Source organism: Brassica rapa, chromosome A05 (genome assembly GCF_000309985.2).
Source record: "Brassica rapa cultivar Chiifu-401-42 chromosome A05, CAAS_Brap_v3.01, whole genome shotgun sequence".
Taxonomy (NCBI): domain Eukaryota; kingdom Viridiplantae; phylum Streptophyta; class Magnoliopsida; order Brassicales; family Brassicaceae; genus Brassica; species Brassica rapa.
Window position 1 is genome coordinate 17,438,902 of NC_024799.2, and position 27,515 is coordinate 17,466,416.

A 27,515-nucleotide genomic window follows, 5' to 3' on the forward strand; every position below is an offset into this window, starting at 1 on the left:
GATATCTGGGCTTTTAAACAAAAAAAAAAGAAGAAGATATCTGGGCTTTTGTAGTGATCGATTAGTAAACTGCCAAATATGCTTCTTGCAGTTTTTCTAACTCAGTTATTCAAAAGGAACCTTATCTGTTCAATTATTCCACCATCTTGACCAAAACCAAATTTAAAAAAATATATTGACTTCTTGCAATTTGATTATTATTCATATTTGCCATTCACTATTTTGTTGTGTTCTTAATAATAACTTCATAGACCGCGTAGAGGGAGTGTGTTGTACTATCAGTGAATTGCCAAGTTGACAGAGTGGGACTGTCTGGTCTGGTTTGGATCTTATGTCACAATATAACCTTCAAGCTTCTGTCTCTGTATCACGTGTCCGTTTTCTGTTTTCTTCTTTCCACTATCCTCTCTCACTTTCTGATTTTCAGAAACAAATATTCAAGCTTAAAAAAGCAAAAAAATCAGTGAGGTATTAAAATTTATTATTATCTTTTTCTTTACCATTAGTTTACATTATGGCAGTGGCTGGCGATATTAATACGACTATTCAAGATTGGATTCTGTTCATCTGAGTAATTTACAGATTAGAAAAAGGAAAAGCAGCAGCAACACCACTCAAAATTTTATCATCTGCCTGTTTTAGTCAACAATTAACACTTTCTTCACAGTTAATTAGTGGTCAAATTATTTAATATATCTTCAAAAACAAAGCTTACTTGACAAACTCCTCATCATTATAATCATTCCGATTTTCTCTCAAGATGATGTGATATTCGGCTATCTTTTGTAGTGTGAAAATGATATGAGGATTTAAAAGAATTGTGTGTGATCAATGAACAATAACAACTATCAAATCTGTTTCTTCTTTTCCTTTATTTTCTGCATATAGATATGCCAAATTTTATGATTTGAAACCGTACCTTATTCTGCTTCTTTGTCGTTCTTCTTTTATTTAAACTCAAACGCATATGTCTTTATCAAATCGAAGATGGAGCTATATTCAGGCTGATCGTTTGATGTTTTTATAAACTAACTAGTGCTCTCTGTGTTTCTTTACACAAGATAGTCAGTGATTCGTTTTATTTGGATTTTTCATATTTATATACAAAATTATATTAATTTTACTATTTTGACCATTTGGGTTATACAATATATTTTGTTAGTTTAATAGATGTTAACTAATAACTAGATAATAGTATATTATGTGAAGCATATTAAGTACTGATATTATAGAGAATTTGATTTATAAATTTGGATGATGTTTTCAATTTATAATGCAATATTAGTTAGTTTCAATACAATTATATTATTTAACATTAATATTACTTAGATTTTTAAAGAAAAGTAAAAAATGATGTCTCAGACTCTCAGGTTAGAAAAAACAAATTAATTATTGTTTTTATATATGTAAAAACCTAAAACATTATATATTGTAATACACTATGAGTGTGTATTTAAATAGAAAAGAAACATATAGTATTTATGGGCGAATTTACCATTTTAATGCTAAAAATAAATATACTAATCAAAATTGCCATTCAACGGCTTACAAAATTATGCTAAATACTTTCGTTAAATGAGTCTAGGGATCGCATGATTCTAATCATTTTACCGTTTTGATCTACTATTCTCCTGAACAATTAAATTGTTATGATAAATGAAAAGTTACTGTTGTTTTCACTTTTCACAGCTTGATATCCACATACAGTTATCACGAGTACAAACTCGCGTCAAACTCAAGAATCAAAAGTGGTTCTTTTATTTTCCTCTTTAGTTTTTGTAAGCAAGATTACTATTAACTATGGTGTGATAAGGTTTGTAACATTTGGACTCTATATTTCTGTGGAAACAAACTAGTTTATTTATTTATAGGCATTACAACCAGATTTAACTCTAGATTCTTTTCTTCGTTTTTATGCGAACTTAAGTAGTTGATGCTGTTTCGTGAGAAGTTAGTCTTGCGATGAAATCATAACTACGAATGGCATGAGAAATTTTGTGAAGGGCAATGAATCCCCCCGCATCTATTTTGTCCCATACTAATGTTTGTACACTTTTATTGTTAGTTTCTTGATTAAACGCGATTGGCATCGCACGTGCCTCTCGAATAGTGTCACATTCACATACCATGTTTATTTATTTTTTAGTTCTTGTCAGTTTTAAATTTGGGAATAATTATTCACTCGTTTATCGATCGGTTTTAAATCGCTCGTGTCCTTCGCAGATTTTTCTTGAAAAACTAATAAACAGATGCATCGATGTTGGAATCCACGACGTAAGGAGAAGTGTGACGTCAAAACCTTCACAGACAAACGATTTTATTATACAATATGAACACAGATTAAAAAAGATTGTCCATAGTTGGCTTTATTCGAATATACATACACGCAATGTAAGCTACTACTATAATTCACCCTCTCTCTATATAGATTCTGATTTGACCTTTTTTGCTAAAAAGTTAAGCAAATATTCACTTATTCAATCGCTAGTCGTGAATCTAGCTAAAGAAAATGAGATAATTTGTTTTATTGTTTTCTGATTATGTATCTCAGATTTAAAATCATCTAGAATTTGATGATATATTTTATTTTATAAATGTATACATTAACATTATTGTAAACATTTTAAATATATTATTTACATTTGAGTGTTATATATTGTGTAACTTTATAATTTTATTGTTTATTTTTTTCTATTCAGCATTATTAATATATAATTATTTGTTTTATACTTTTTATTTTGTTTTACACACCATTGTCGAATGATAAAAGAACAAGCAATGAGCCATACTTGTAATGAAAAACATAGATATATCATTAATATCTTTTGAATTATTTTTTTCTGATATTCTATTTTGTAAATAACACATGATCTAAAAGTTAGCTATGCCTATTATATTTTGTATATAATCATTTTAGATAATGGATGGATTTTTTGATTCTTTACTAAAGGAGGAAAAGAGGTGATTATAAAATCGGTGGTTACGGCATTGCCAAATCATGTGATGTCTATTTATCGGTTACCGAAGGTTGCAGTTAAAAAGCTAACAAGTGCAGTATCTCAATTTTGGTGGAGTCCAGGAAGAAGCACAAAAAGTATGCATTAAAAAATCATGGGATAAATTATGTGCTTCTAAAGATAATGGTGGACTAGGCTTTAAAGATCTTATTGATTTTAACACGGCGCTTGGAAAGCAATTGTGGAGGCTGATTGAGAAGCCAAATACTCTTTTTTCAAGAGTCTTTAAAGGACGGTATTATAGGAATGTTTCACCCCTGGAACCGATCCGTTCATACTCCCCGTCATATGGCTGGAGGAGTATTACTTCTGCTAGATCTTTGGTTTGTAAATGACTAATTAAAAGGGTGGGAACAGGTTCATCTATCTCAGTATGGAATGATCCTTGGATCCCAGCCACTCGTCCGAGACCAACAAACAAAAATCTTCAAAACAGTTACCCGGACCTTACGGTGGATTCTCTCATTAACTCGAATCCCGAACATGGAATTTACAGGCAATCAGGGCTTTGGTGGATCCTCATGATGCATAAATTATAGAAAGTATACATTTGAGTAGAAATCCGATGAAAGATAGGAATGGATGGCATTTCACTAACAATGGGACATACTCGGCTCAATCAGGTTATCAAGTGGAGCAGGTCTATCCTGATAGGGAAAAATCACCAGAATTTATTGGTCCCACAGTGGATATAATAAAAGCTTTCTGCTGGAAAGTGTGGTGTCCCCCGAAGATACAACATTTCTTATGGCAAATACTTTCAGGATGTATAGCGGTAATGAAAAATCTATAAACAAGGGGAATACAAGGGGATATACGTTGTGCTTGATATTGAGATCCAGAGGAATTAATAAACCATGTGTTTTTTGAATGTCCTCCAGCACGTCAAGTATGAGCTTTATCTAAGATACCATCGAACCCCAATATTTTTCCTTTTAGTTCTTTCTTCGCCAACATGGATCACCTATTTTGGAGAGTCAATCCAAGGCTAGATGACCACCAATTTGCATGGATATTGTGGTATATATGGAAAGCTCGGAATAACAAAGTGTTTAGTAATAGCGGAATTGGAATCAACGCTTTGGGCTGAGGAACATATAGTAAAGGTTCAAACGAGGGAGCATGAGGCACAGAACCGACCCACGGTATCGACTTCAGGACGATAGTGCTTCATAGATGGTTCATGGAAAGACAAGGATTTATTTTCAGGGCAATGCTGGTATAACACTTTACCGGGTTTTGATGGTTTACTAGGGGCAAGGAATGTAAGGGCATGTCTTTCACCTCTACACTCTGAGGTGGAGGCATTAATTTGGGCAATGGAAAGTATGAAGAATTTAAGACAGTTTCAGGTTACGTTTGCAACAGATTGTTCTCAATTGGTGAAGATGATTTCAGAACCAGAAGAATAGCCAGTATTTGGAAGTTACCTGGAAGACATAAAGCTTTTTAAAAGAAGTTTCCTCAACTCAGACATCGTTCATGTACCCGGGACGGAGAACCTACAGGCGGATAGCTTAGCACGCAGTGCTAAGAAACAACCGTCTTTCGTCGTTCATATGGATGCAGAGTTACTAATTTGGTATACAGAGTCAACATGAATCTGTAAATGTTTGCTGTCAAAAAATAAAATATATATTGTTGTGAATTTCAAATTAATTAAATAATATATAGTTGTAGATATAAAAGTTTAACATATGCTAATATTTTTTTATAAAATATACATAATTTATGAATTTAACCCTTTTTAACTAAGAATGATAGTTTATTTTATTTATTTAAATGAAAGCAATGAGAGTTTCTTTTATTTATTTAAATGGAAGTAATTTTAAAATAAAATAGGTTAATTTACCAATTTTATATAGTTTTGTTTTATTTAATTCTATATTAATCCTATTTTATGTAATATATTATAACTTTTTATAAAAATAGCAAAGAATTCTTTTTTGTTTTATAATAAAAAATTAAATTAATATTAATGTGTAATCATATTATATTACTAATTACGAAATTAATTATTGCATGATTTAAAAAAATACTTAAAACTTTTAATAAGATTTGGATAGATATTTTCTCAACAGATTTTGTTATAATTAAAAATAAAATTTAAATCTATATTTTCTCAACCGATTTGTTAGATTAATAATAATCAGTATGTCATATTAAGTAATTAATCAAATGGTCCTACTAAGACTTTTAAATAGTAGATACAAATTAGGATCTTAAATTAATAGATTAGATAACTGCTTATTTCATCCGTCATTTTGATTTGCTTATCAACAATTTTACAATTGCTATTAACCAGAACTTTGGTTTCTCCCCTGTACCATTTAATTTTAAAAATACTTTGATTATGTATTTCAAATTTAAAGATACTTTTTTTTTGAAACTAATACTCATACATTTATGTAAATAAAAAAGAAAGTATTTGATATTTTTTGGATTATTCAATACCTACATAAATCACCAATTTAATATGAGTAAAATTTTGCATAACGTAATACTTTGGTTTTTCAAATAAATTACTTTTTTTTCAAATAAATTAATGTCTTTTGGACGTCAGAAGGTACCATTTGTAAACTGTTTGTGTATTAAGGGAAAAGGGTAACTATCTGACAATTAATCGATTTATGCCATGTTTTCGGTGGATTAATATATATAGCGGAACAAAAGATGTACAGAAAGTTTAGCAATGTCACAATCTCTACCACCGATTTTGAAAATTTGTAAAGACAGTTAAAAACATAATTATGATAATATGTTTTAATCACTATATAAAGCATGATTTGATCAAATTAAAACTACGGCAATTAAGTGACGAGATGTTTCTTAGTCATATTATATGTCCACTTAATTTGTCTGGGATTATTAATTGTGCTTTCCACTTTCGAGTATCTTTTTAATTTATGAACTCCTTAATAATTACCTATCATTGTTAAAAACGTTTTTTGATAAACCCGGCTGATCCGGTTGTTCTCGGGAGGAACACATTTAGTGCTGCATAGTGTTTTGACTACCACACTGTCTAATCCGAGTTTGGAATACTATCCGACTAATGCAAGAGAACGAACCGATCATTTGTCACGATCCACCATGTAACCCACCTGGGCGGAGTAATGATAATTTGGCTCATAAGTGAAATCGAACCTAGGAATCATTGTTAAATTTACCCTTGTGAATTATTGAAATATGTATTAGCTAAATACAGATGCAGAAAAATTAGCATGTAGTGCTCGAATTTTTTCTATGTCTTATGTTGATTTGTATTCTCGATTATATTTTATGAATCGAGTTTAGTTTAAATCTTATATATTAATACAGAAGTCACGACTTTGATTCAAGTGTGATTTGTTTAAAAAATACACTTAATTGATCTATTCTTAAAGAATCATGTTACATTTAATATCTAATCTTGTCATTTAAATTTTGGACCTACCAGAAATTTTTATTGAACTATTAATAATTGGATTTAAACAATAGATGATCCATTGGATTTTTAGATAGTATAAATTAAATAGATATAATTTAATGTTGTAATACTATACCTTTATATGCTAAATATTTAAATATTTGTCGATGTTAACTTTTAAAAGTATAAAGGTTTTTTTTTTAAATAACAAAAAGCATATTATCTAACAATGATTAATCATTACTACCTTAAACCAATGAAAACAAATTTTAAAATATATAGTTTATTTTAAAAATTAAACAAAAACTAAATGTTTAATTATTTACTCGATAATATAAATATATGAAGTGAAAAGTTTAATTTTTTTAAAAACTTTATAAATTTGTGAAATATTACAATATCTTTGAATATGACAATAAAACAATATTTTACTAATCTTTATATATATTTATGATTTTAATAATGAAATAATAATCCAAATATATATATATATATATATATATATATATATATATATATATATATATATATATATATATATATATATAAGATACAAATACATGTGAAGTTTAAAACAATCTATTCAATGAAAAAATAAAGTAAACTTATTATTTTTTAAAAAATTGATAGACACATATATATTATAATATATACCAATTTAGAATTGAAAACAAAATATTTATATAAAAATAAATGAAAACAAAAATCTGCGCGGTTGCGCAAGTCGAGATCTAGTTAGTATAGTTATTATTGACAACAACAAGTTTGTTTAGCCTATTTCATCGGAAGCTTGTTAATTTAATTTTAGGAAATTATAACCAAACCTTATTTATTTTTGCACCATATCATTATTTTCATTCAATGTTTTTTTTTCGAATAGGTCTATCTATCTATACCATTATTTGCAAAGTAATTTTTGAAATCGAGTGGCAAAAGTGGATGATACTCTTAATGAATTTTGATCTATAATTAATTATATAATCAAAAACAAAATTTTATTAATAATATTATTTTTAAAATAAGATAATTCTTATATATTGTTTTGTTATCTTAAAACATATTTTCAGTTATAAAATATAAAAATAAGATATAAAACAATTTATAATAATTAAGTGGTTAAAGTCAATGTTACCCTTAATAAACTCTATATATAATTAATTTAAAATATTTTTTATTAATAATATTAGAATTTTATAAATAAGATAATTATTATATATTTTGTTGTTATCTTAATTTTTTTTATCAATTATAAAGTTATAAAAAAACATATAAACAATTTATAATTGAATATTAATCAACTAAAATCATTTTGTAAAAAGATATTTTCTAAAATGTTTTTAATATGTAAATGTTTTCTTTTGAAATTTCAATACAATAATAAACATTCTATTTTAATGAATTTTTTGTCACATATATATAATTTGATGTTTGATTTAATTTTTTTGTCACATATATATATATATATATATAATTTAATGTTTGATGTTTTTTGAATTATTAAAATATTAACTAATAAATATTTGTAAAACAATTAAACCCACACGTACGTGCAAAACAACTAGCAGTTATGTATTTTTGTATTCGTTTTAACGGTCTTACAACTTTTTAAGATTTATTTTAACTAATTTTAACCGTATAAATCTACACAATGACAAAAATATTTTATAGAGAGTTACAACAAACGATCATCAGAATTATCATATATCTTATTAAAATTGAAGTACAATAAAAATAACTTTTAAAACTAATATTTATTTACAAGTAAATGCGCTGAATAATTTATAAGCCTAAATTTAAATTTTTAGAAAATATTACCATTTCAGATTGTCAATCGATACTTCCAAATATTCTGTATCGGTGTTGTGACGAATAGAAAGGAGGTTATGGTTAGGAAAACAAATTTGTTGTGCAATCCATGTTCTCGCTAGGTGATTTTAATAACTTCTAAATAAATCTTAGTTGTATCAATTTTTTGTAAGATTTTCAAACAATCCCCTATATATTAATTGATGAACATTTCAAAAGATGTAACCTCAATTCGGTAATAATTAAAAAAAAAACTCTTTCTTATGTGTCAATCAATTATGTAGTTAATTAGTCCTACGTGTCAGCCTCACATTGAAATTGAAAACATGTTGGTCCAATTCGATTTTTATATCTCACTAAAAACATTTAATACCAACTATTTGATATCATATGGTATTAACTAAAGAAATGTGGCTATTTATTATATATTATTTTCTTAAATAAAACATACGGAAATACCTAATGTGATTATGATATATATAATAATTAATGATTTTAAATAATGAAGATTTGCTAATAATCTTTATGCTTTCTATCATTTTTGTTTAATTCTTTACTATTAAAATAAATTTCACAATTACATTAATCATATATTAAAAATTTAGATTTTTTGTATATGTTGTATTTTGAATTTTTCAAAACGAGAATAAATTACTAAAATTGTTAAAAGTCTCACATAAACTTTTGTGATGAATGTTTAAATTATTTTCTATAATAAAATACAATGATAATAAAATCATATAAATACATAATTTTATTTTAATATGTGTTTATGTTAATATATATACTTCATACCGTTTAAATTTAATTATATATCATATACGATAGCTAAGATTGATTGTTTTGATTTATTTATTCTAAAATAATTGTGAATAAACAAGAGCGGTCATTTGATTTTATATGTGCAAGCCAATTTATTACATAATAGTAATTGATTTCTTAGTTATTTAATATATAATTATTATTTTATTATTTTATAATATGCAGAAAAATATAAAATAAATATTTATTCTGCACAAGGCGCAGATCTTCACCTAAGTATGTATCTCTTTAATAATTTTGAATCATAAACATTTTCTAAATCTCATGCCAAAATAAAAGAAAGAAATGAGAATAAACTCAAAAATCAATATTTATATAGAGCAATAACCAAAATAACACAAAAATAAGAAAACTATTGAAGATAGATAGGATTGACACGTGAACGTAAACTTGTCATAACCATAACTAATTTTTAAATTTCTAAATCATGATATAAAACCGAGCTGGCATAGTTTCATTGTAACCAAATAGTAGGCATGAGATTTTTTGGCCTAAATGTTAGGTTTTTATACGATAAATAAGTTCTTGACCCAAAATATTTTTAAAAATGAGATCAGTTTATTAATAAACAAATTATGTAATTAACAAAAAAAGTTTTAAAATTTTGTTTAAGAGCCAAATATATTAATTCGATCAATAATATAATTTTTTTCCATACAATTTTTCTTAAATAATTTTCATATAAATTTACCTTCCGCAAGGCGCAGGTCTTATCCTAGTATTAATTAATAAAATCTTACACTTGCTAGAGTAATCAATTGTTTCTCACTTAATATATAGGATATTATAGTAATCACATAAATCAAAACAATACCTCTTGTTTTTCTAAATATATTTATGGTGAATAAATTAAAATAATCATTTTATTTATTTTATATGGTATATAATTATATTTCAAAGATCTTGACATAAAAATATAGTATATTTTAATAAAAATATTTATTATTGAGACTTTCTATTCATATGGTTTTATTAACATTTGTATATTTGATGTAACAAAAAATTTTAAAGCATTAACCTTAAAAATTTCGATGTGGTATTTTTTGATGCAAATTTCAAAATTAAAATATTAAGGTCTTAATACTGTTTCAATGCAAATTTCAAAATTTATATATTTATGTATATTTAAATGGAACATTGTTTAATTTAAACGACATTATATATATATATATATTATTTTATATGAATATGTATTAAATAAAAATTTATATTAAAACGATTGTATGATCATTTTTATCTTGTTATAACAAAAAATTAAGCTGTTGATCACAAAATTTTAAAGGGATTTTTACCATTTTTGTAATTTAATTTTTTTTAAAAAAATTCAAAATATAACATATAAGAAAAAACTAATTTTTATTATATGGTTAATGTGATTGTTTAATTTATTTTAATTATATACAATTAAAAATGAGGAAAGACGCAAAAATGTTATCAAATCTATATTATTCATAATTATTAATTATCATATATATGTTATTCATGTTAGGTAATTTCATAGTTTTTACTTAAGAAAAGAATACACGCTTCTTATATTTTGGGATAATATAATGTTTTCTATTAATTGGATTTTGGCTAAAAATATTTTCAATTGATTTTTGAGCTGCCACGTAAGCTAAATTGACATTAGGATCTCTTTTTAATTAGTACAAACTTAAGGTTACAACTTCTTAAATGATTTTCAATTGATATATAATGGATTCGTAAGTAATAAGTAATAAAACGGGATAAGTAATTTGCAAGTAAAGTACTCAAGATAACAAATATCTGTTTTTAACAAGTCAAAAAAGTTATTACTTGTGTAAGGCAAGTCAAATATCAAATATCATTTTTTGAATCTTTTGAATTGACTGAATACGCGCCTTGTGCCCAACGTTATTATGGCCTTGAGTGTTGGTAGTGGTTTGAGAAGAACGCATTGCGGGACGAAGAATGTGTCGCCATTCAACATAATCTTCTCTGCTTCCAATTTTGTTAAAATTAAATAAATAAGAAAATAAAAAATGGAGTGTGGGACAAACTTAAGCGTGGACCGCACCTTGGTATGAAAACACGCAATTTGGTGTGGTTACTAGTGTTTTTTTTTTGCTGTGAATGAGAAGTGCGGGAGAAAAGTAACGCATGGCGGGTGAAGCAGAGTGTCACCATTCACGTGATTTTATTGCTAGTGCTTTTATAAATAAAATATTATAAATTAAAAAGAAAAAAAAATGTAGCGGGACAACTTTTGGTCTGAACCGCAGTTGAACTTGAAAAGAAGGAGATAGGTGTGGTTTAGTTACTGTCTCAACCAGAATTATTTAAAATAAACGTTAGTTATCAAAAATACATTAAACCCATATATAATCACTAATGTTTTATCCATATAATATACAGAAATTGAAATGTAAATGATCTAATTAACAAAATTAAGTAGCATAAATTTAAATGATAATTAATAATAATAAATATAACATTAATAATATATCATAATTGAATATGATTTTGTAAAGTTTTTCAGATAATTAAAAGATTTTTATACATTAAATAAAAAATTCAGATTCTTAATTTAAGATCATTGTTATCTTAAAGCTAGGTTTGCAGAGTCTTCATGAATCTATTTATGTTGATGATAAGAAAAACAAAATCAGATATCTTAATTTAATTTTGACTAAAGAAAACTAGCGCATTTATAATTTTTAAAAATAAAATAATTGGCTATAAATTTTAGTAATAGTATTAACTTTCATATTTGAGATATATAAAATAATTTTTAAAAATTATATGAGTATCACCTCCTGATTTTTTAGTTTGTAAAATATAAAAATATTATTGTTTTCACATATATTAAAAGCACATTAAATCACTATCATAAATATATTATTTCTACATTTTTTTTTATTTTCAAGATAATTAGTGAGTAGTAACATATTAAATGTCATATATATAACATTTTTAAACTAATATATATGTATATATATATTAAATAATATTTGATGATTTTTTTAGTTTATAAAATATAAATATATTATGTATCCCGCAGTTATACTATTCATTACACATGTCACCATTCACATTTTGTTTTAAACTGCTTCTTTTAGACGAACCGCACTTGTCCCGCAGTATGCGTTTTTCTAACACAAACCACACTTAAACCGCACCGCACTAACCAATCCGCTTGTCCCGCCCCGCTGAACCCGCTCTTACCATTCGGAGCCTTATGGCCTTGAGTGTTGGTAGTGGTTTGAGAAGAACGCATTGCGGGACGAAGAATGTGTCGCCATTCAACATAATCTTCTCTGCTTCCAATTTTGTTAAAATTAAATAAATAAGAAAATAAAAAATGGAGTGTGGGACAAACTTAAGCGTGGACCGCACCTTGGTATGAAAACACGCAATTTGGTGTGGTTACTAGTGTTTTTTTTTGCTGTGAATGAAAAGTGCGGGAGAAAAGTAACGCATGGCGGGTGAAGCAGAGTGTCACCATTCACGTGATTTTATTGCTAGTGCTTTTATAAATAAAATATTATAAATTAAAAAGAAAAAAATTGTAGCGGAACAACTTTTGGTCTGAACCGCAGTTAAACTTGAAAAGAAGGAGATAGGTGTGGTTTAGTTACTGTCTCAACCAGAATTATTTAAAATAAACGTTAGTTATCAAAAATACATTAAACCCATATATAATCACTAATGTTTTATCCATATAATATACAGAAATTGAAATGTAAATGATCTAATTAACAAAATTAAGTAGCATAAATTTAAATGATAATTAATAATAATAAATATAACATTAATAATATATCATAATTGAATATGATTTTGTAAAGTTTTTCAGATAATTAAAAGATTTCTAAAAATTAAATAAAAAATTCAGATTCTTAATTTAAGATCATTGTTATCTTAAAGCTGGGTTTGCAGAGTCTTCATGAATCTATTTATGTTGATGATAAGAAAAACAAAATCAGATATCTTAATTTAATTTTGACTAAAGAAAACTAGCGCATTTATAATTTTTAAAAATAAAATAATTGGCAATAAATTTTAGTAATAGTATTAACTTTCATATTTGAGATATATAAAATAATTTTTAAAAATTATATGAGTATCACCTCCTGATTTTTTAGTTTGTAAAATATAAAAATATTATTGTTTTCACATATATTAAAAGCACATTAAATCACTATCATAAATATATTATTTCTACATTTTTTTTATTTTCAAGATAATTAGTGAGTAGTAACATATTAAATGTCATATATATAACATTTTTAAACTAATATATATGTATATATATATTAAATAATATTTGATGATTTTTTAGTCTATAAAATATAAATATATTATGTATCCCGCAGTTATACTATTCATTACACATGTCACCATTCACATTTTGTTTTAAACCGCTTCTTTTAGACGAACCGCACTTGTCCCGTAGTATGCGTTTTCTAACACAAACAAAACTTAAACCGCACCGCACTAACCAATCCGCTTGTCCCGCCCCGCTGAACCCGCTGTTACCATTCGGAGCCTTTGTCAAGTGCAGTTATTAGTTAGACATATTACTGTAGGTACAAAATTTATTATTTTTAGTTAGTAAAACTATTTTTAAAAATACATCAACTAATATTTGGTCTATACAGTGGGTCTGATTGGTAATGGCTGTAACTCTAAAAATTTTCCTGTAGAAAAAAATCTGTAGAATTTTTGTTGTGGTTTTTGATTTTATTGCTGTAGAATTTTATGAAAGGTTCCAAAAAATTTTCCTTTCTGATTTACTGAATACATTTTCTCCTGATGAAGTCATATACGAACCTTTATGACGTATCAAGTATCCTTTTTTTTCAAAAATATCTATAATAGCGAGGGGAAAAAGGCGGTCTGACGAAACTTGCTTTTGCGATTGGTCCGCCGCCTCCTTAAGCGGGGGAAAAGGAGAGAAAGGATTCGGAAGGCGAAAGCAAAGGGAAACGAGGGTGATTGCAAGTGTTGCTGCTGGTATTGGGGCTGTCGAAATTGTCGATGAATCAGGGAGCGTAAAGGGAAGGGTTTCGGGGAGAAATTGATTGATAGTCCGACTCAATCGGTTCTTGGTAGTCCTGTGGCGACACGAGAGGAGGCTCCCAGTGCAGAAGTGGAGGATTGTTTGGCTCAAGCTGATGGAACAGTGTTGACGGAAGGGATGTGCACATATTTGGCTCGGGAGGGTTCAGTGAAGAAGACCTCTTACTCCAATGCTGTCCGGGATGATTTGGATGAAGCAATTAAGCCTGATTTTGTGGTTAAAGATGGGGTTGATGATGTCTCCATTCCTGAGGAGTTGATGGAGGATGTTGATCCTCGGTGGAAATATTTTGTTGTGGGCTATTTTATGAATGATGCTCCTCATATAGGTTCCATTCATTTAACTTTGAATAGGATTTGGTCTTCCCCGGCCGGGGAAGGGGTTGAAAATTGATGTCCAATTCATTGGAAAGAGAACTGTCTTGTTTAGAGTGGAGGATGCACATGTGCAAAGTCGAATAGTTAAGAGGAAGTTCTGGCACACTTCAGAAGTTCCTCTAGTGCTAAATGAGTGGACGCCGGAGTCAGCTAAAGCCCCACCAGATCTATCAGCCATGCCGTTATGGGTTGATTTGGAAAATGTTCTAGGTTACTTCTATTCAAAGAAGGGTCTGACTTTCTTATCTCGAGCAGTAGAGAAATTTGTGAAGTTGCACCCAACTACGGAGCGTTGTGTCAGGTTAGAAGTAGCAAGAGTTCTGGTTGAGGTTGACCTATGAAAGCCTCTGCCACAGAATATCTGTTTTAAAGAAAAAGATGGAAAAGATGTCACTGTTGGTGTTAACTTTCCATGCTTCCCTCGTGCTACAAAGTTTGCTTCAAATGTGGTCATAATGAGAAGGACTGCCATGTTGAACGGGTGGTGGTGGTTATCAAGAAGCCGCATGTAGAGAAGCAGCAAGATACAATCATTGAGGATGCAATGGAAGTGGACTCCATTTCGGGTAAAATGGTTTTTACGGAGTTGCTCAACGAGCTGGAGAATTTCAGTAAAGGTTACTTTGGAAGGATATGTGAGTAACACATGGAAGGATCTGAGGCTGTTTCTGAATAATCTCAGTTTGGGTATTGAATCAGAGAAATGGGTTACTTTGGGGGACCATGATCATCATCAAACGTCTCCTCCTAGAGAGAAGTTGGCGCTTGTAGAGGTTACCTCACCAAATAGTTTTCAGCTTCTACAAGATATCAGAGAGGAAGGTGAAATTAAAGAGGATGAAGAGATAACGGAAGAGGAAAAGTCTAAACCACAAACTGAGGTAGATGTAGAAGATGAGACTACCAACGGGGAGGGCAGAGAGGGTCGGAAGAAGATGGGGCAGGGCGCAGGACAATGAGGGAAAGGGAGAGGGTGTGCAGTGTTTGGGAACTCACGAGGATTGGTTAATGCAGTGGTGAATAGCCATAGTAAGAAGGTTTCCTCTCATAGGAACAAATGACGTCAATATTCGCTTGTAACATGCGTGGTTTCAATCAACCTCACAAACAAAATGCTGTCCGTTTTTGGGTGAAGGAAGCAAAGTTACGGTTAGAATGTTTGGTGGAAACAAGAGTTCAGGAAGAGAGTTTTCAGAAGGTCTTCTCCGATACCTTTCCGGGATGGAAATATTTACACAACTATAGCTATCACAGACTAGGTAGGATTTGGGTTTGCTGGTCGGATGATGTTGAGATCGTGCCAGTCATGGTCAGTGCTTAGATGATAACGGTTTGGGTGAGGTTCAAAGACACTGCAGATGTGTTCCTTGCCTCTTTTATATACGGTTCGAATTTTCCAATGGAGCGCAGAGAATTATGGAGAGAAATGGATATAGTTTTGCGATCTGTGGCAGGAGGAACTAATCTCTGGATTTTGCAAGTAGATTTCAATGTTACAAAGTCCGCTATGGAGCATTCTAGATTTCTTGACTCTGCAAGAGAGAATCTAGCTATTCGTGAATTCCAAGATATTAGGAGTTGCAATCTGATTGATATTTCATACACGGGGCCGAAGTTCACGTGGATAAGTAATAGGGATGCAAGCCCTATAAGCAAGAAGTTTGATAGAATAATGGGTAACAACAGTTGGATCTCAAGTTTTTGTCAATCTCATACAGTTTTTGAGAGAGGAGGGGTCTCCGATCACTCTAGAATGATAACTACCTTGCATGCCAGCACTCCGGAAAACCAAAAGCCTTTCAAGTTCTTTATACATGTGGTGAAGCACCCTTAATTTTTGGAAGTGGTGGGTCAAGTCTGGAACTCCACAGCCCCGCTCTTTCACTTTCGAACAGTTCTGAAGAAGTTGCAGGAAAAATTAAAGATGTTAAAGTCAGAGCTCTTAGAAGGCTGAATAGGAAATCATATGGGGACCTTCCAGCGAGAGTTAAGGCAGCCTACGATGAGCTATGTGAGAAGCAAAATAATGCAATGCAAAATCCCCTTACTTCCACATTTGAGGAGGCTTCAGATGCTTGGGAAAACTGGCATCACTTATCTGGCGTTGAAGAACAGCTCTTTTATCAAAAGTCAATAGTGAAATGGTTGGGCCTCGGAGACAGGAACACAAACTTTTACATGAAGACTTGTCAAACTCGTAACTCTAGAAACACCATTGGAAGGCTGGTCACTTCAGATGGAAGAGTGCTCACTGAGCTGACAGACATCAAAGTGGAAGCGGTTGCATATTATGAAGCCTTTCTACAGGATCAGGGATATTCGGAGGATGAGGAGGTCTCGGAGGAAATATTACGCGGGCTGCTTGACTATCGCTGTAATGGACATGATGCAGCTTCTCTTGTTCGACCTGTTCAGGATGAGGAAGTACAAGAAGCTTTATTCTCTATGCCCGCAAACAAGACTCCACGCCCTAATGGTTACCCGATGGATTTTATAAAGCGGCTTGGACAGTTGTGGGAAAGGACCTCATGATTGCGGTTCAGTCTTTCTTCTTGTTTGGAGTGATGCCTCGAAGAACTAATGCTACGCTCCTCTCTCTAGTGCCAAAGACTACTAGTGCTGAGAAAATGAGAGATTTCAGACCAATAGCATGTTGCAATGTGGTCTACAAGATCATCTCTAAAATCATGGCTTATCGCCTCAAAGCCGTTCTTCCCAAAGCTATCGAAGAGAACCAGTGTGCTTTTGTGCAAGGTCGGCTGCTTCTCAAAAATGTTCTCTTAGCAACAGAACTGGTGAAAGACTATCACAAGCCTCATGTCTCTTCTCGCTCAACCATCAAGTTGGACATCTCCAAAGCTTTTGATACTGTGAAATGGTCAATTGTTGAAGTTGTGTTGTGTGCTATGCACATCCCTGATCTGTTCGTTACTTGGATCATGAAATGCATAAGCACTGCTGCTTTTTTCGGTATCTATTAATGGCGAATTAGAGGGCCTTTTCTTCAGCTCCATAGGAATACGCCATGGCTGCTCCTTATCGCCATATCAGTATGTCATCATCATCAACGTCCTCTCAAGACTTCTCAATAAAACTATTTCTGATGGAGCTATAGGATACCACCCCATGTGTAGTGCTGCCAGTCTCTCATACCTGAGCTTTGCAGATGACATTGTCGTTTTCACGGATGGATCCTTCAGTTTGCTCACAGGAACGCTTGATGTTTTTCGCGTCTTTGCTCAGATGTCGGGGCTGCTATCAATGTTGCTAAATCAACAGTTTTCGCAGCAGGGAGGGGGAAGCGTGCACTCGAAACCGCAGCAGCAACTAGCGGTCTTACCATCTCAGCCTTACCCCTTAAGTACCTTGGATTGACTCTAACAACAAAAACGATGACCAGAGGTGATTATGAGCCATTGCTGTCGAAAATTCGTGCCAGATTCCTCAGCTGGACGAGTAAAGCACTCTTTTTTGCTGGAAGGTTACAACTGATCAGTTCAGTTATAGAGATCATGACTAATTTTTGGTGCTCAGCTTTTAGTCTCCTCAAGGTTGCATTGATGAGATTGAGAGAATGTGTTGTGCTTTCTTATGGAGTGGATCTCCAAATATAGCATCAAAAGCTAAAGTGGCTTGGAGGGAGGTTTGTAAACTAAAGGCAGAGGGAGGTTTAGGAGTTCGGAAAATAAATGATATCTCGGTGGTTTTTGATTTGAAACTGGTATGGCGGCTGTTCACTAGCTCAAACTCGCTTTGGGTTAAGTGGGTGAAGCAAACTATACTAAGAGGACAATCTTTTTGGGACGCTAGAGCTTGAGCAGTGGGATCATGGCTATGGAAAAAGTTGTTACAGCTGAGACCATTAGCTAAACAATTTTCGTATTGAAGTTCAAAGTGGCAAGTCTGTGGGGGGTTTTGGAGTGATCTTTGGCATCATATGGGTCGTTTGATTGAGGTGATTGGCGAAAGAGGAACCCATAAACTTGGTATTGCAAGGAATGCGATAATTGCTGACGTTATAGTAGAACAACAATGGAGATTCCGGAAGACAAGAGATATAAGCATTGAACAAGTACTCACACGAGTGAAGGAGTTCCCAGTGGCTCTGGTGCAAAATGTAGCTAATATAGTGAAATGGAAAAGCGGAGAGGAGGAGTTCCAGAAGTCTCTCTCTGCATATAACACTTGGAACATGATCCATACACGTTATGAAACAGTGTCTTGGTCTAAAGTAATCTGGTTTAAGCAAGGAGTGCCTCGATGTGCTTTTATCACTTGGTTAGCCATAAAAGATAGGCTCTCTACATGGACTAGAATGAGAGATTGGGGGATAGTACATGGGTTTCCTCTTTGTGGCGAACCAGAGGAATCACGTGACCAGTTGTTCTTTGCATGCCCCTATACCTATGAAATCTGGTTGCAAGTCATTGGTTCTTTGCTACGTCCTGCTCCTTCACCGGACTGGGCAGAGATTCTGGCTCGAATTCTCAGTGTAGCATATGACATACATGCTTTTATTCTTCTGGGGTTAGCTGTGCAAGTCACAGTCTATTATATATGGCGAGAGATAAATGAGAGGAGACAAGCACAGAGAAGTAGACCAGTGATCCAACTTGAGAAAATAATTGAAAAGACAATCATGCGAAGGCTTCGGTCTACTAAATATTATGAGAAGAAAGGGCTGGAGGGTTTGATGCAGCGATGGTTCCTGGCTCCTATTGAGTAAAGATAGGTTTCATAAAAAATAATTTTTTTAGGTTTTATTTGTAAATAACTATTATTTTTCCTACGATGATCAATAAATTTAACATTTCATCAAAAAAAAAAAGTCAAAGCACGTTAAAATATCAAATAATAATAAATTTTAAGTTAAATAAATATAATGAACTATTAGAGTAATGAAAGATAAGTAAAATAACAATGAATTATATGAGTCTGTATTATATTTCACCAGTCACATTGTTTTTTAAAAACCTGCAAAGATATGAGAAAAAAATTCCCACTCACAATATATGAGAACAAAAAATCATTTCCTCTCCCTTTAATCTGTATGGAATGACCCTTGGCTCCCATCCACTCGCCCGAGACCAGCTAATAAAAATCAACACAATTTATACCCGGACCTTACAGTAGAGTCCCTCATTGACTCTACCTCGCGTACTTGGAATTCAGAGGTAATTCAGTCTTTAGTGGATCCTCAGGATGCGAAACTTATAGAAAGTATTCCACTAAGCAGGACTCAGCAGGTGGATAGAGATGGATATCACTTTACAAAAAATAGAAAATATACGCTCAAATCAGGATATCAAGTAGAACGGATTTATCCATATAGAGAAAGACCACCATTACTGATTGGTCCCACAGTTGATGTTTTGAAGGCTAACTGCTGGAAAATATGGTGCCCACCAAAGCTAAAACATTTTCTATGGCAATTAGTGACATGATGTATAGCGGTGCGGAAGAATTTACAAGCAAGGGGGATTCAAGGGGATTTTTTTGTGTGTAAGATGTGGAGCTCCTGAGGAATCGATAAATCATGTGTTTTTTGAATGTCCTCCAGTTCTTCAAGTTTGGGCTCTTTCGAAGATACCATCAAATCCAGCTATTTTTTCTACAAGTTCCCTCTTCACAAACATAGATCATCTATTCTGAAAAGTTTTCCCGCAGATGGAGGATTACCAGTTTGCTTGGATACTATGGTATATCTGGAAAGTTAGGAATAACAAAGTTTTCAGTAATTTGGATACGGACCCTATGGATACGCTTAAATTGGCCAAAACAGAATCAACATTGTGGGCTGAGGCACAAGTAGTGAATGACCAGAGGATGCCACTACCAATAATAGATACAGTATTGCCGTCGATCCCAGGAAATGGTGTTTTACAGATGGTTCGTGGAAAGAGGGTGTTATTTTTTCAGGACAAGGTTGGCTCAGTACTTTGGAAGGTTTCGATGGATTGTTGAGGGCGAGGAATGTTATGGCTAGTCTCTCGCCTTTTCATGCGGAGGATGAAGCACTATTATGGGCAATGGAATGCAAGAAGAATTTACGTCAATTTCATGTTACGTTTGCAACGGATTGTTCTCAATTGCTGAAGATGGTTTCAGAACCAGAAGAATTGCCAGTTTTTGCAAATTATTTGGAAGATATCAATATCTTGAAAGAGAGTTTCACCCGATCAGAGATTATCTATGTACCACGGACGTAAAATTCAAAGGCGGATAGTTTAGCACGCAGTGCTAAAAAGCAATCGTCTTTTATCGTTCACATGGATACAGATCACCCGATTTGGTTTACAGAATCAGTATGAGTCTATATTGTTGACGATAAAAATAAAAAATAAAAAATTTCTTCTCCCTTTGAGTTTTATTATCTTTTCGTTTCTACGTGTTACTAAGAGCACGATTTACGGTGAGTTCTCATCCGAGTTTTAACTTTAATAAAAATATAAATTAATCAAAAGTAGGAAATGTACAATTTTTTAGATGTGTATTAAAATCCAACCGCGAAGTATCAACAAACTAGAAGTTCTATTGTTTAAAAATTTAATATAAAGACATGTAAATAAAATAGTATTTAGATATTGTCATGGTATATAAACGTTAAAGATGCTAAATTACACTATAATCACACCAACTTTTTTTCTACTTTTAGTTTCATTTGTGCTTGCAACCTCAAAACACTAAGGCAAGGAATAATATGATGAAAACATTTTGAACTTTAATATTCATTTAGTTGAATACACCACATGGTAGAGCAGGAGTGGAAAAACAAGGAGAGGACCACAAAAGAGGAACAGATTTGTACAAAATCTAAAGTAGTAAGCAAACTGATAAGCTTGTGGTCGTGGGACCTAACCTACAAGACCTGAGTCATAGAGATCTTTGTCCCAAAGTCAAACAACATCTCAATACTCCAAACTGAAAACATTGTTTCTTCTTCTTCTTCTTTTTCTTCTTTTATGTCCATGTGCTATGTCTTCCGTGTAAATCTTCTATATAAAGTCAAATTTTTGATACAATCAGGTCAATTACAAAACTAACCTGTTTATCCAGAAGACTTCCAGGGTTTATTTTTTGTTAATAAAGAAAACGTGGTAGACTTCCAGAGAAGCCGTCTCTAAAAAAAGTAGATAAAGTCAATTGCAAAACTAACCTATATATTAATCAGAAAGAAGATTTTCATGTAAATCTTCTACGTTGAAAAGACTTACGTGGAAGTCTTCTGATCTGACTAACAGATCTGGGGAAAAAATTGATTTCATATCTTCAACTAGTAAGATAACTTGATTATCTTCTCCTGCACACAAAACTTCACTGCGAAATCGACCCACTTGTTAATGATTACGAATCATGAGCTTGAACCTTAAAAAGTTTAGAATCGAAATCTTGGGTTTGGATAAATATAGAGAGAAAATGAAAGAGATGTAGGCTTCTGAGCATAGGAAATGAGATAGGAGGTTTGAAAATCAATTTTTAGGTGCATTAAGAACTTCAAATTGGTTGTTTATGGTGGTTGATGTATTGATGATAATGACAATATTGTAAATACTTGAAGAAGATGAGGATGATAGAGTAAAACATTCATTTTCAAAAAAGAAAAGTAATGGTATTTTCCGCTGCTTTGCTCGCTCCGACGATTCTACATACCGGCCGAAAGAGACTTGAGTCCAAACTTTTGGGGTGAATAGAGAAAATGAAAGTTTCAAAAAAAATCAAAGCTTAGTTTTCGGTTATATTTGAAAAAAGCCCTTACTTATTTTTATCAATAAAATAATTATTTAATAATTATTTGTAACAAAATAAATGCATATAAAATAGTTAAATAATTATATAAAATTAAGCTACTACATATATTGAAAGAATTTATTTTAATTTATTAAATATTGCTATATGTTAAAATTGTAAATATTTATTTTAAAAATAAATTATGTGTGATATATTTTTGTTCAATATAATTACATAACAAAATTTATTTATTTTATATATTAAAATAATTATTTTAGTTTAATAATAAAAAAATAAAAATATATTTTGGTGTAATCTTTGGTGCTATAGTTGGAGAAGAAAACAAATTGATGGTAAAATTATAGTAAAATAGTGTAGTTTTCGCACCAAAATAGTGTTATGGGTTGGAGATGTTTTAACAAAATAAATTTTAATAAAGAGAAACAAATAGTAAAAAAAAAGTGAAGAAGAAACTGTGGATACGATTGGTAACCATCGCTTAATCACGGAATCATAGAAAAAATAGTTAAGCGGTGGAAAAAATGAATTAAGCTGCGAAAAAATTTAAAAAAATTTGCAGAATGGCAGAATACATACTAAATTAATTAAAATGCTTTATTAAATGAAAAAAATAAATAAAAATAATTAAACTAATTATTACAAATTTTGAAAATAACTAAAATATATTTACAATATTTTACTTTGTATTACAAATATCTAATTATTATTATTTTTAAATAGATTAATATCTTATAATATTATAAAATAATTATAGTATTTTTTATTTACAACTTAACTATTTATCATTACAAAATTTATTGCTATTTATTTAAAATTTTAAAATAGTATTATCATATAATTATTTTACTAGAGATTGATCCGCGCACCCTCGTGGATATTGGTTCTTATATTTTTATACATCGATATTTGTTTTTTATAATTAGTGTTATATATTTTAGATGGATAGTAATATAACTAATTGTATCCAAAAGACCTGGACCAAATCATGTAATATGATTATTTTTGGCACAAATATCCGAACCCGTTTAAGATACATTTTTTATTTAGATACTTTTAAGTACCTATACATCAGAACCAAACTCATCCAGACCCAGAAGAACTTAACTCAAAACCCACACATAAATTTATAATATTTAAGCGGAGTCTAATTTCTAAACAAAAAAAAACGATACAAAAAAAGAACAACCCATACCTAAATGGATAGCCAATGTTCATGCCTAACTAATTTTATAAACTAATAAAAATGACTCTTTCTATGTGTTTGACTAAACTAAGTGAAATAAAAAAAAATTTAATTTAGTAAAATAATTATATGGAGTAAAAAATTAAGTGACAATAAATGTAATACATATTTATTATTTTGATTTAAATTATTATTTTATTCACAAAACATATATTTAAATTATGTTTTTGGCTACGTAATTTTCACCTATCGAAACTAAAAAAAAAAAAAGTCTTAGTAAATGAACTAAACCGAACGTTTAACCATATGCAAAACCCAGTTATTTTATATTTTATATTTTATAATTGGTACAAAGTTAATGTTGATTAACTAATAAATAAAAATCTGCATTATTATTATTATGGTAATATAATTAATGATGTGATGTATTGTTAAAGTAATACTCCATTTGTTCACGAAAGTAAGATTTCTAGAGTTTATTCTTGTTGCACAAAAATAGATTTTCTATATTTTTAAGGTATTTTTGTATACTTTTGAGAAACATTAATTACAAATATTTGAACTGGTTAAATTTTATTGGTGGATAGTTATTGGAAACTGTATTGAAAAATAAATTGTAAACATTTATTATATTCTTAATAAACTTAAAAATCCTACAAAATCTTACTTTCAGAACGTATGAAGTATAATTAATGAAATTGTTAAATTGATTGAAATATAGAAAGACAATTAATGTAATTATATTAATAAATAAATAAAAAGAAATTATACTTCTTTTTTATAATATTATCTATATTTCCAAATAATTCTCATTTATATTGTTAACCATGTTTCTAAACAATACCAAAATGTTTTTCAGTTTTAATAATATAGATAATATAAAAGTGTTGATTTTGTCAATAATCAGCTAAAACTTACTTTTCTATTTAATGAAATTTTTCTTCATAGTTTTGTCTGCAAAAAGGCAAGTTTGCGTTTTTGTTTTGCTTTTTTTTTTCATTCCATAACATTTTCATAATTGACAAAATACTTGCGTAATTGCGTCTAAAACTTGATTCCGCCATTCCCTAAGGTTACCAATCAGACCCAGTAAGACAAGCACTAAACCAATTACCTAGGAAAGGCACGTTCACTCTCTCTATCTCTCTCTCTGTCTTTCTCTCTCTCTATCTTTCTGCTTCCTCTGGTCTCTTTCATATAGCTGAGAGTCTTCCTCTCTTTCTCTCTCTTGCTTCTGCTTAATTTCTCTCTTTATCAAAAACATTTTCCGTTCTTTACTCTTTTTATATTTCCATCACTCTGTTTTTTTCCTCTGCAATCTTTGTGTTCCCTTCTCTCTCTCTTAACGGCTGACTGATGCACTCTCTCACTTTGGTGTCTCCGCCGTGATTAAATGGGGTGCATGTTCTCTCACCTCGCCGCCAAGTTCGCCTTTTTCCCTCCCTCTCCTCCGACCTACCACGTCACAAAAACACCTGACGGAAAACTTACAGCCGTTTCCTCCTCCACTTCCTCAACTTTTCCCGCCGCCGGAGACGCATCGCTCGACGTCAGGGTGGTGAAGACGAGACGTGGAAACAAAGTCACAGCTTTTTACCTTAGAAACCCTAACGCGAGACTCACGCTTCTGTATTCACATGGGAACGCCGCAGACTTGGGACAACTCTTCGATCTCTTTCTTCAACTCAAAGTCAATCTCCGAGTCAATCTCATGGGGTCTCTCACTCTCTCAGATGTTCATATTCTTCATAATCCGTCGTCGTTTCATGTTGAGCAAAACATCTTATTGGCTTATTGAATTTTCTTGGAAATGTTTATTTTTTTAATGCTTAGGAGTTCTGCACATAGACAGCTTCATAAATGACTAGAATTAAAATAAGCGTACTTGTTTCTTAATATTCATTGTTTTTTCTTTTGATTTATATATTTATTTTTATAAAAAACATTAAAGCTTCTCTGTTTTTTTACTCCGTCAATAAGTTTTTTGTTGTTGTTGTTGTCGTCGTCGTCGTCTTTATATTTTTGAGAAGCTCACGCTTTTGGGAAATGAGTTCTTGTCTTTGCCCCCAAAAGCTCAGATTTGGTGATGTTCCCCAAAATTTTTCCTTTTCTCTTTTTTTTTTTTTCTTTCGGATTCTCCACAATTTTAGTAAAATGTTTTTTTTCCCTTGGTTTATTGACATTTTAGATTTGCGAATATCACATTTTGTTTACCCTTTAATTCAGTTTCAAAGTTTTTCACCTACCACGCTACCACCATCAATTTGTATTTACTCTTTTATAACCGTTTGCTTCAGCTTGTGACGGTCCATTTGTTGTTTCAATACTTAGAATTTTAATTTTGCTATCTGCAGGTATGATTATTCAGGATACGGAGCTTCTACCGGTAAGGTGTGTAGCGTCTACTTCATTATACTTATTAGTTAGATTTAATCTCGAGAACATTTATTCCCGTATAAAATGTGATTTAGTTAGCTTCTTAGGTTGTTGGGATGTTCTGCATCGAGCTCCTCGAGCCTAGGAAAGTCTCTTACATTATTGACTAACTGTGGTTTATAATCTGTATGCTTGCTTGCAGCCGAGTGAGTACAATACATATGCGGATATTGAGGCGGTTTACGAGTGTTTGCAGACAGAATATGGGGTTGGGCAAGAAGATTTGATCTTGTATGGTCAATCCGTTGGCAGTGGACCGACTCTGCACCTTGCTTCTAAGCTTCCTCGGCTTAGAGGTGTGGTCCTTCATAGTGGCATTCTCTCCGGTCTTCGTGTTCTCTGTCACGTCAAGTTCAAGTTTTGTTGCGACATTTATTCGGTAAAGTTTTTTGGTTTTGCTGGTTTATGGGCTTTATATTCTCGGTTTAGGAAGTGGCACTAGTACTATCCTTTTAGTGATTAGTGTTGTGTAATTGCAGAACATAAACAAGATCAAGAAGGTGAAATGTCCGGTTCTTGTCATACACGTAAGTTAAAAACTTAAAATAAGTCTCTTGTTTAAATTCTCAGTCTATCTGATGAAACTTTACTGATCTTATTACTATTTATCGGTTACGCAGGGAACAGAGGATGATGTGGTAAATTGGCTACACGGAAACAGACTATGGAAGATGGCAAAGGAACCGTATGAACCGCTTTGGATAAAAGGTGGTGGACATTGCAACCTCGAGATTTATCCGGAATACATTAGACATCTCTATCGGTTTATACAAGACATGGAGAATACAACCACTAAATCTCGTCTCAAGAAGATTTGGCAAGAACTCCGTAGAAGAGACGAATCCAAAGGATGTTGTAGTTTTGGACTGTGCAGACCGAAATGGCCTCGGTGTCCCAAACCTAGTTGCGATTGTAGCTGCGGTTGTTGCAAGTGGTCATGTCCGTCGTTGAAGGGGTGTTTCTCTTGCTGTAAGAAACCGACCTGTGGTAGTAGCTGTTGCAAGTGCTCGTGTCTGTCGTTGAAGGGGTGTTTCACTAGCTGGAAGAAACCGAGCTGTGTTAGTAATTGCTGCTTTCCCAATTTAAAATGCTGCTGTTGCTTTGGGAAGCCTAGGTGTCCGAAATGCTCTTGTTGGAAATGTCTAAAATGCCCTGAATCCGAGTGTTGTTGCTGTGCTGGTTGTTTTAGCTGGCTGTGTTGTTGTGGCGGAGGGAGGAGGGAGGGGGAGACGAGAGGAGGGACTACGATGGCTAAGAGTGAAGGGTAATATTGGTATTTTGATATTCTTTTGTATATATTTTGTTCAAAGATTGATGTCGATGGTTCATGGGAACATTTAGTTTTGAAGAGAAGCCCTCTTTGGCTCCACCTAACCTCTTTAGCCCTTTCTGCAGCACAAATGAAACTAAAAAACCGGTGACTCTAATGGTTTCCAGCTCTAAAGATGAAACCTATCACTTCTGTATCTGTATCGACTTGAAACCGGTAGCTAACTTTAATACTCAAAACTGTTTTAGGAGTCCAGGGTTTCACACGCTCTTGTTTTGTAGTTGTATCAACTTCAGAACAAACCAGTTGATTCACCCCGCTAAAAACATAGTAACCAACCAAAAATTGTACTCCCTCATTTTACGTTTTACAAAAAGTGTCACTTAGATATTTTGACATACA

At 31.6% G+C, this 27,515-nt stretch overlaps 1 protein-coding gene across 4 annotated transcripts; it reads left to right on the forward strand.

The window, feature by feature from the left end:
* Positions 1-10,262: 10,262 nt before the first annotated feature.
* LOC103868897 (alpha/beta hydrolase domain-containing protein 17C) lies at positions 10,263-27,217 on the forward strand. 4 transcript variants are annotated; one of them, XM_009146951.3, is made up of 5 exons: positions 10,263-25,123; positions 25,762-25,798; positions 25,986-26,222; positions 26,323-26,370; positions 26,464-27,217. In XM_009146951.3, exons 1-5 carry the CDS (start codon positions 24,801-24,803, stop codon positions 27,109-27,111), a joined length of 1,293 nt encoding a protein of 430 aa, XP_009145199.1. In that variant the 5' UTR covers positions 10,263-24,800; the 3' UTR covers positions 27,112-27,217. The 4 variants fall into 4 exon arrangements, with proteins under 4 accessions (XP_009145199.1, XP_018514295.1, XP_009145200.1 ...); XM_018658779.2 differs by having other exon boundaries at positions 24,799-25,175; XM_009146952.3 differs by having other exon boundaries at positions 24,799-25,123; positions 25,762-25,793.
* The last annotated feature ends 298 nt before the right edge of the window (positions 27,218-27,515 follow it).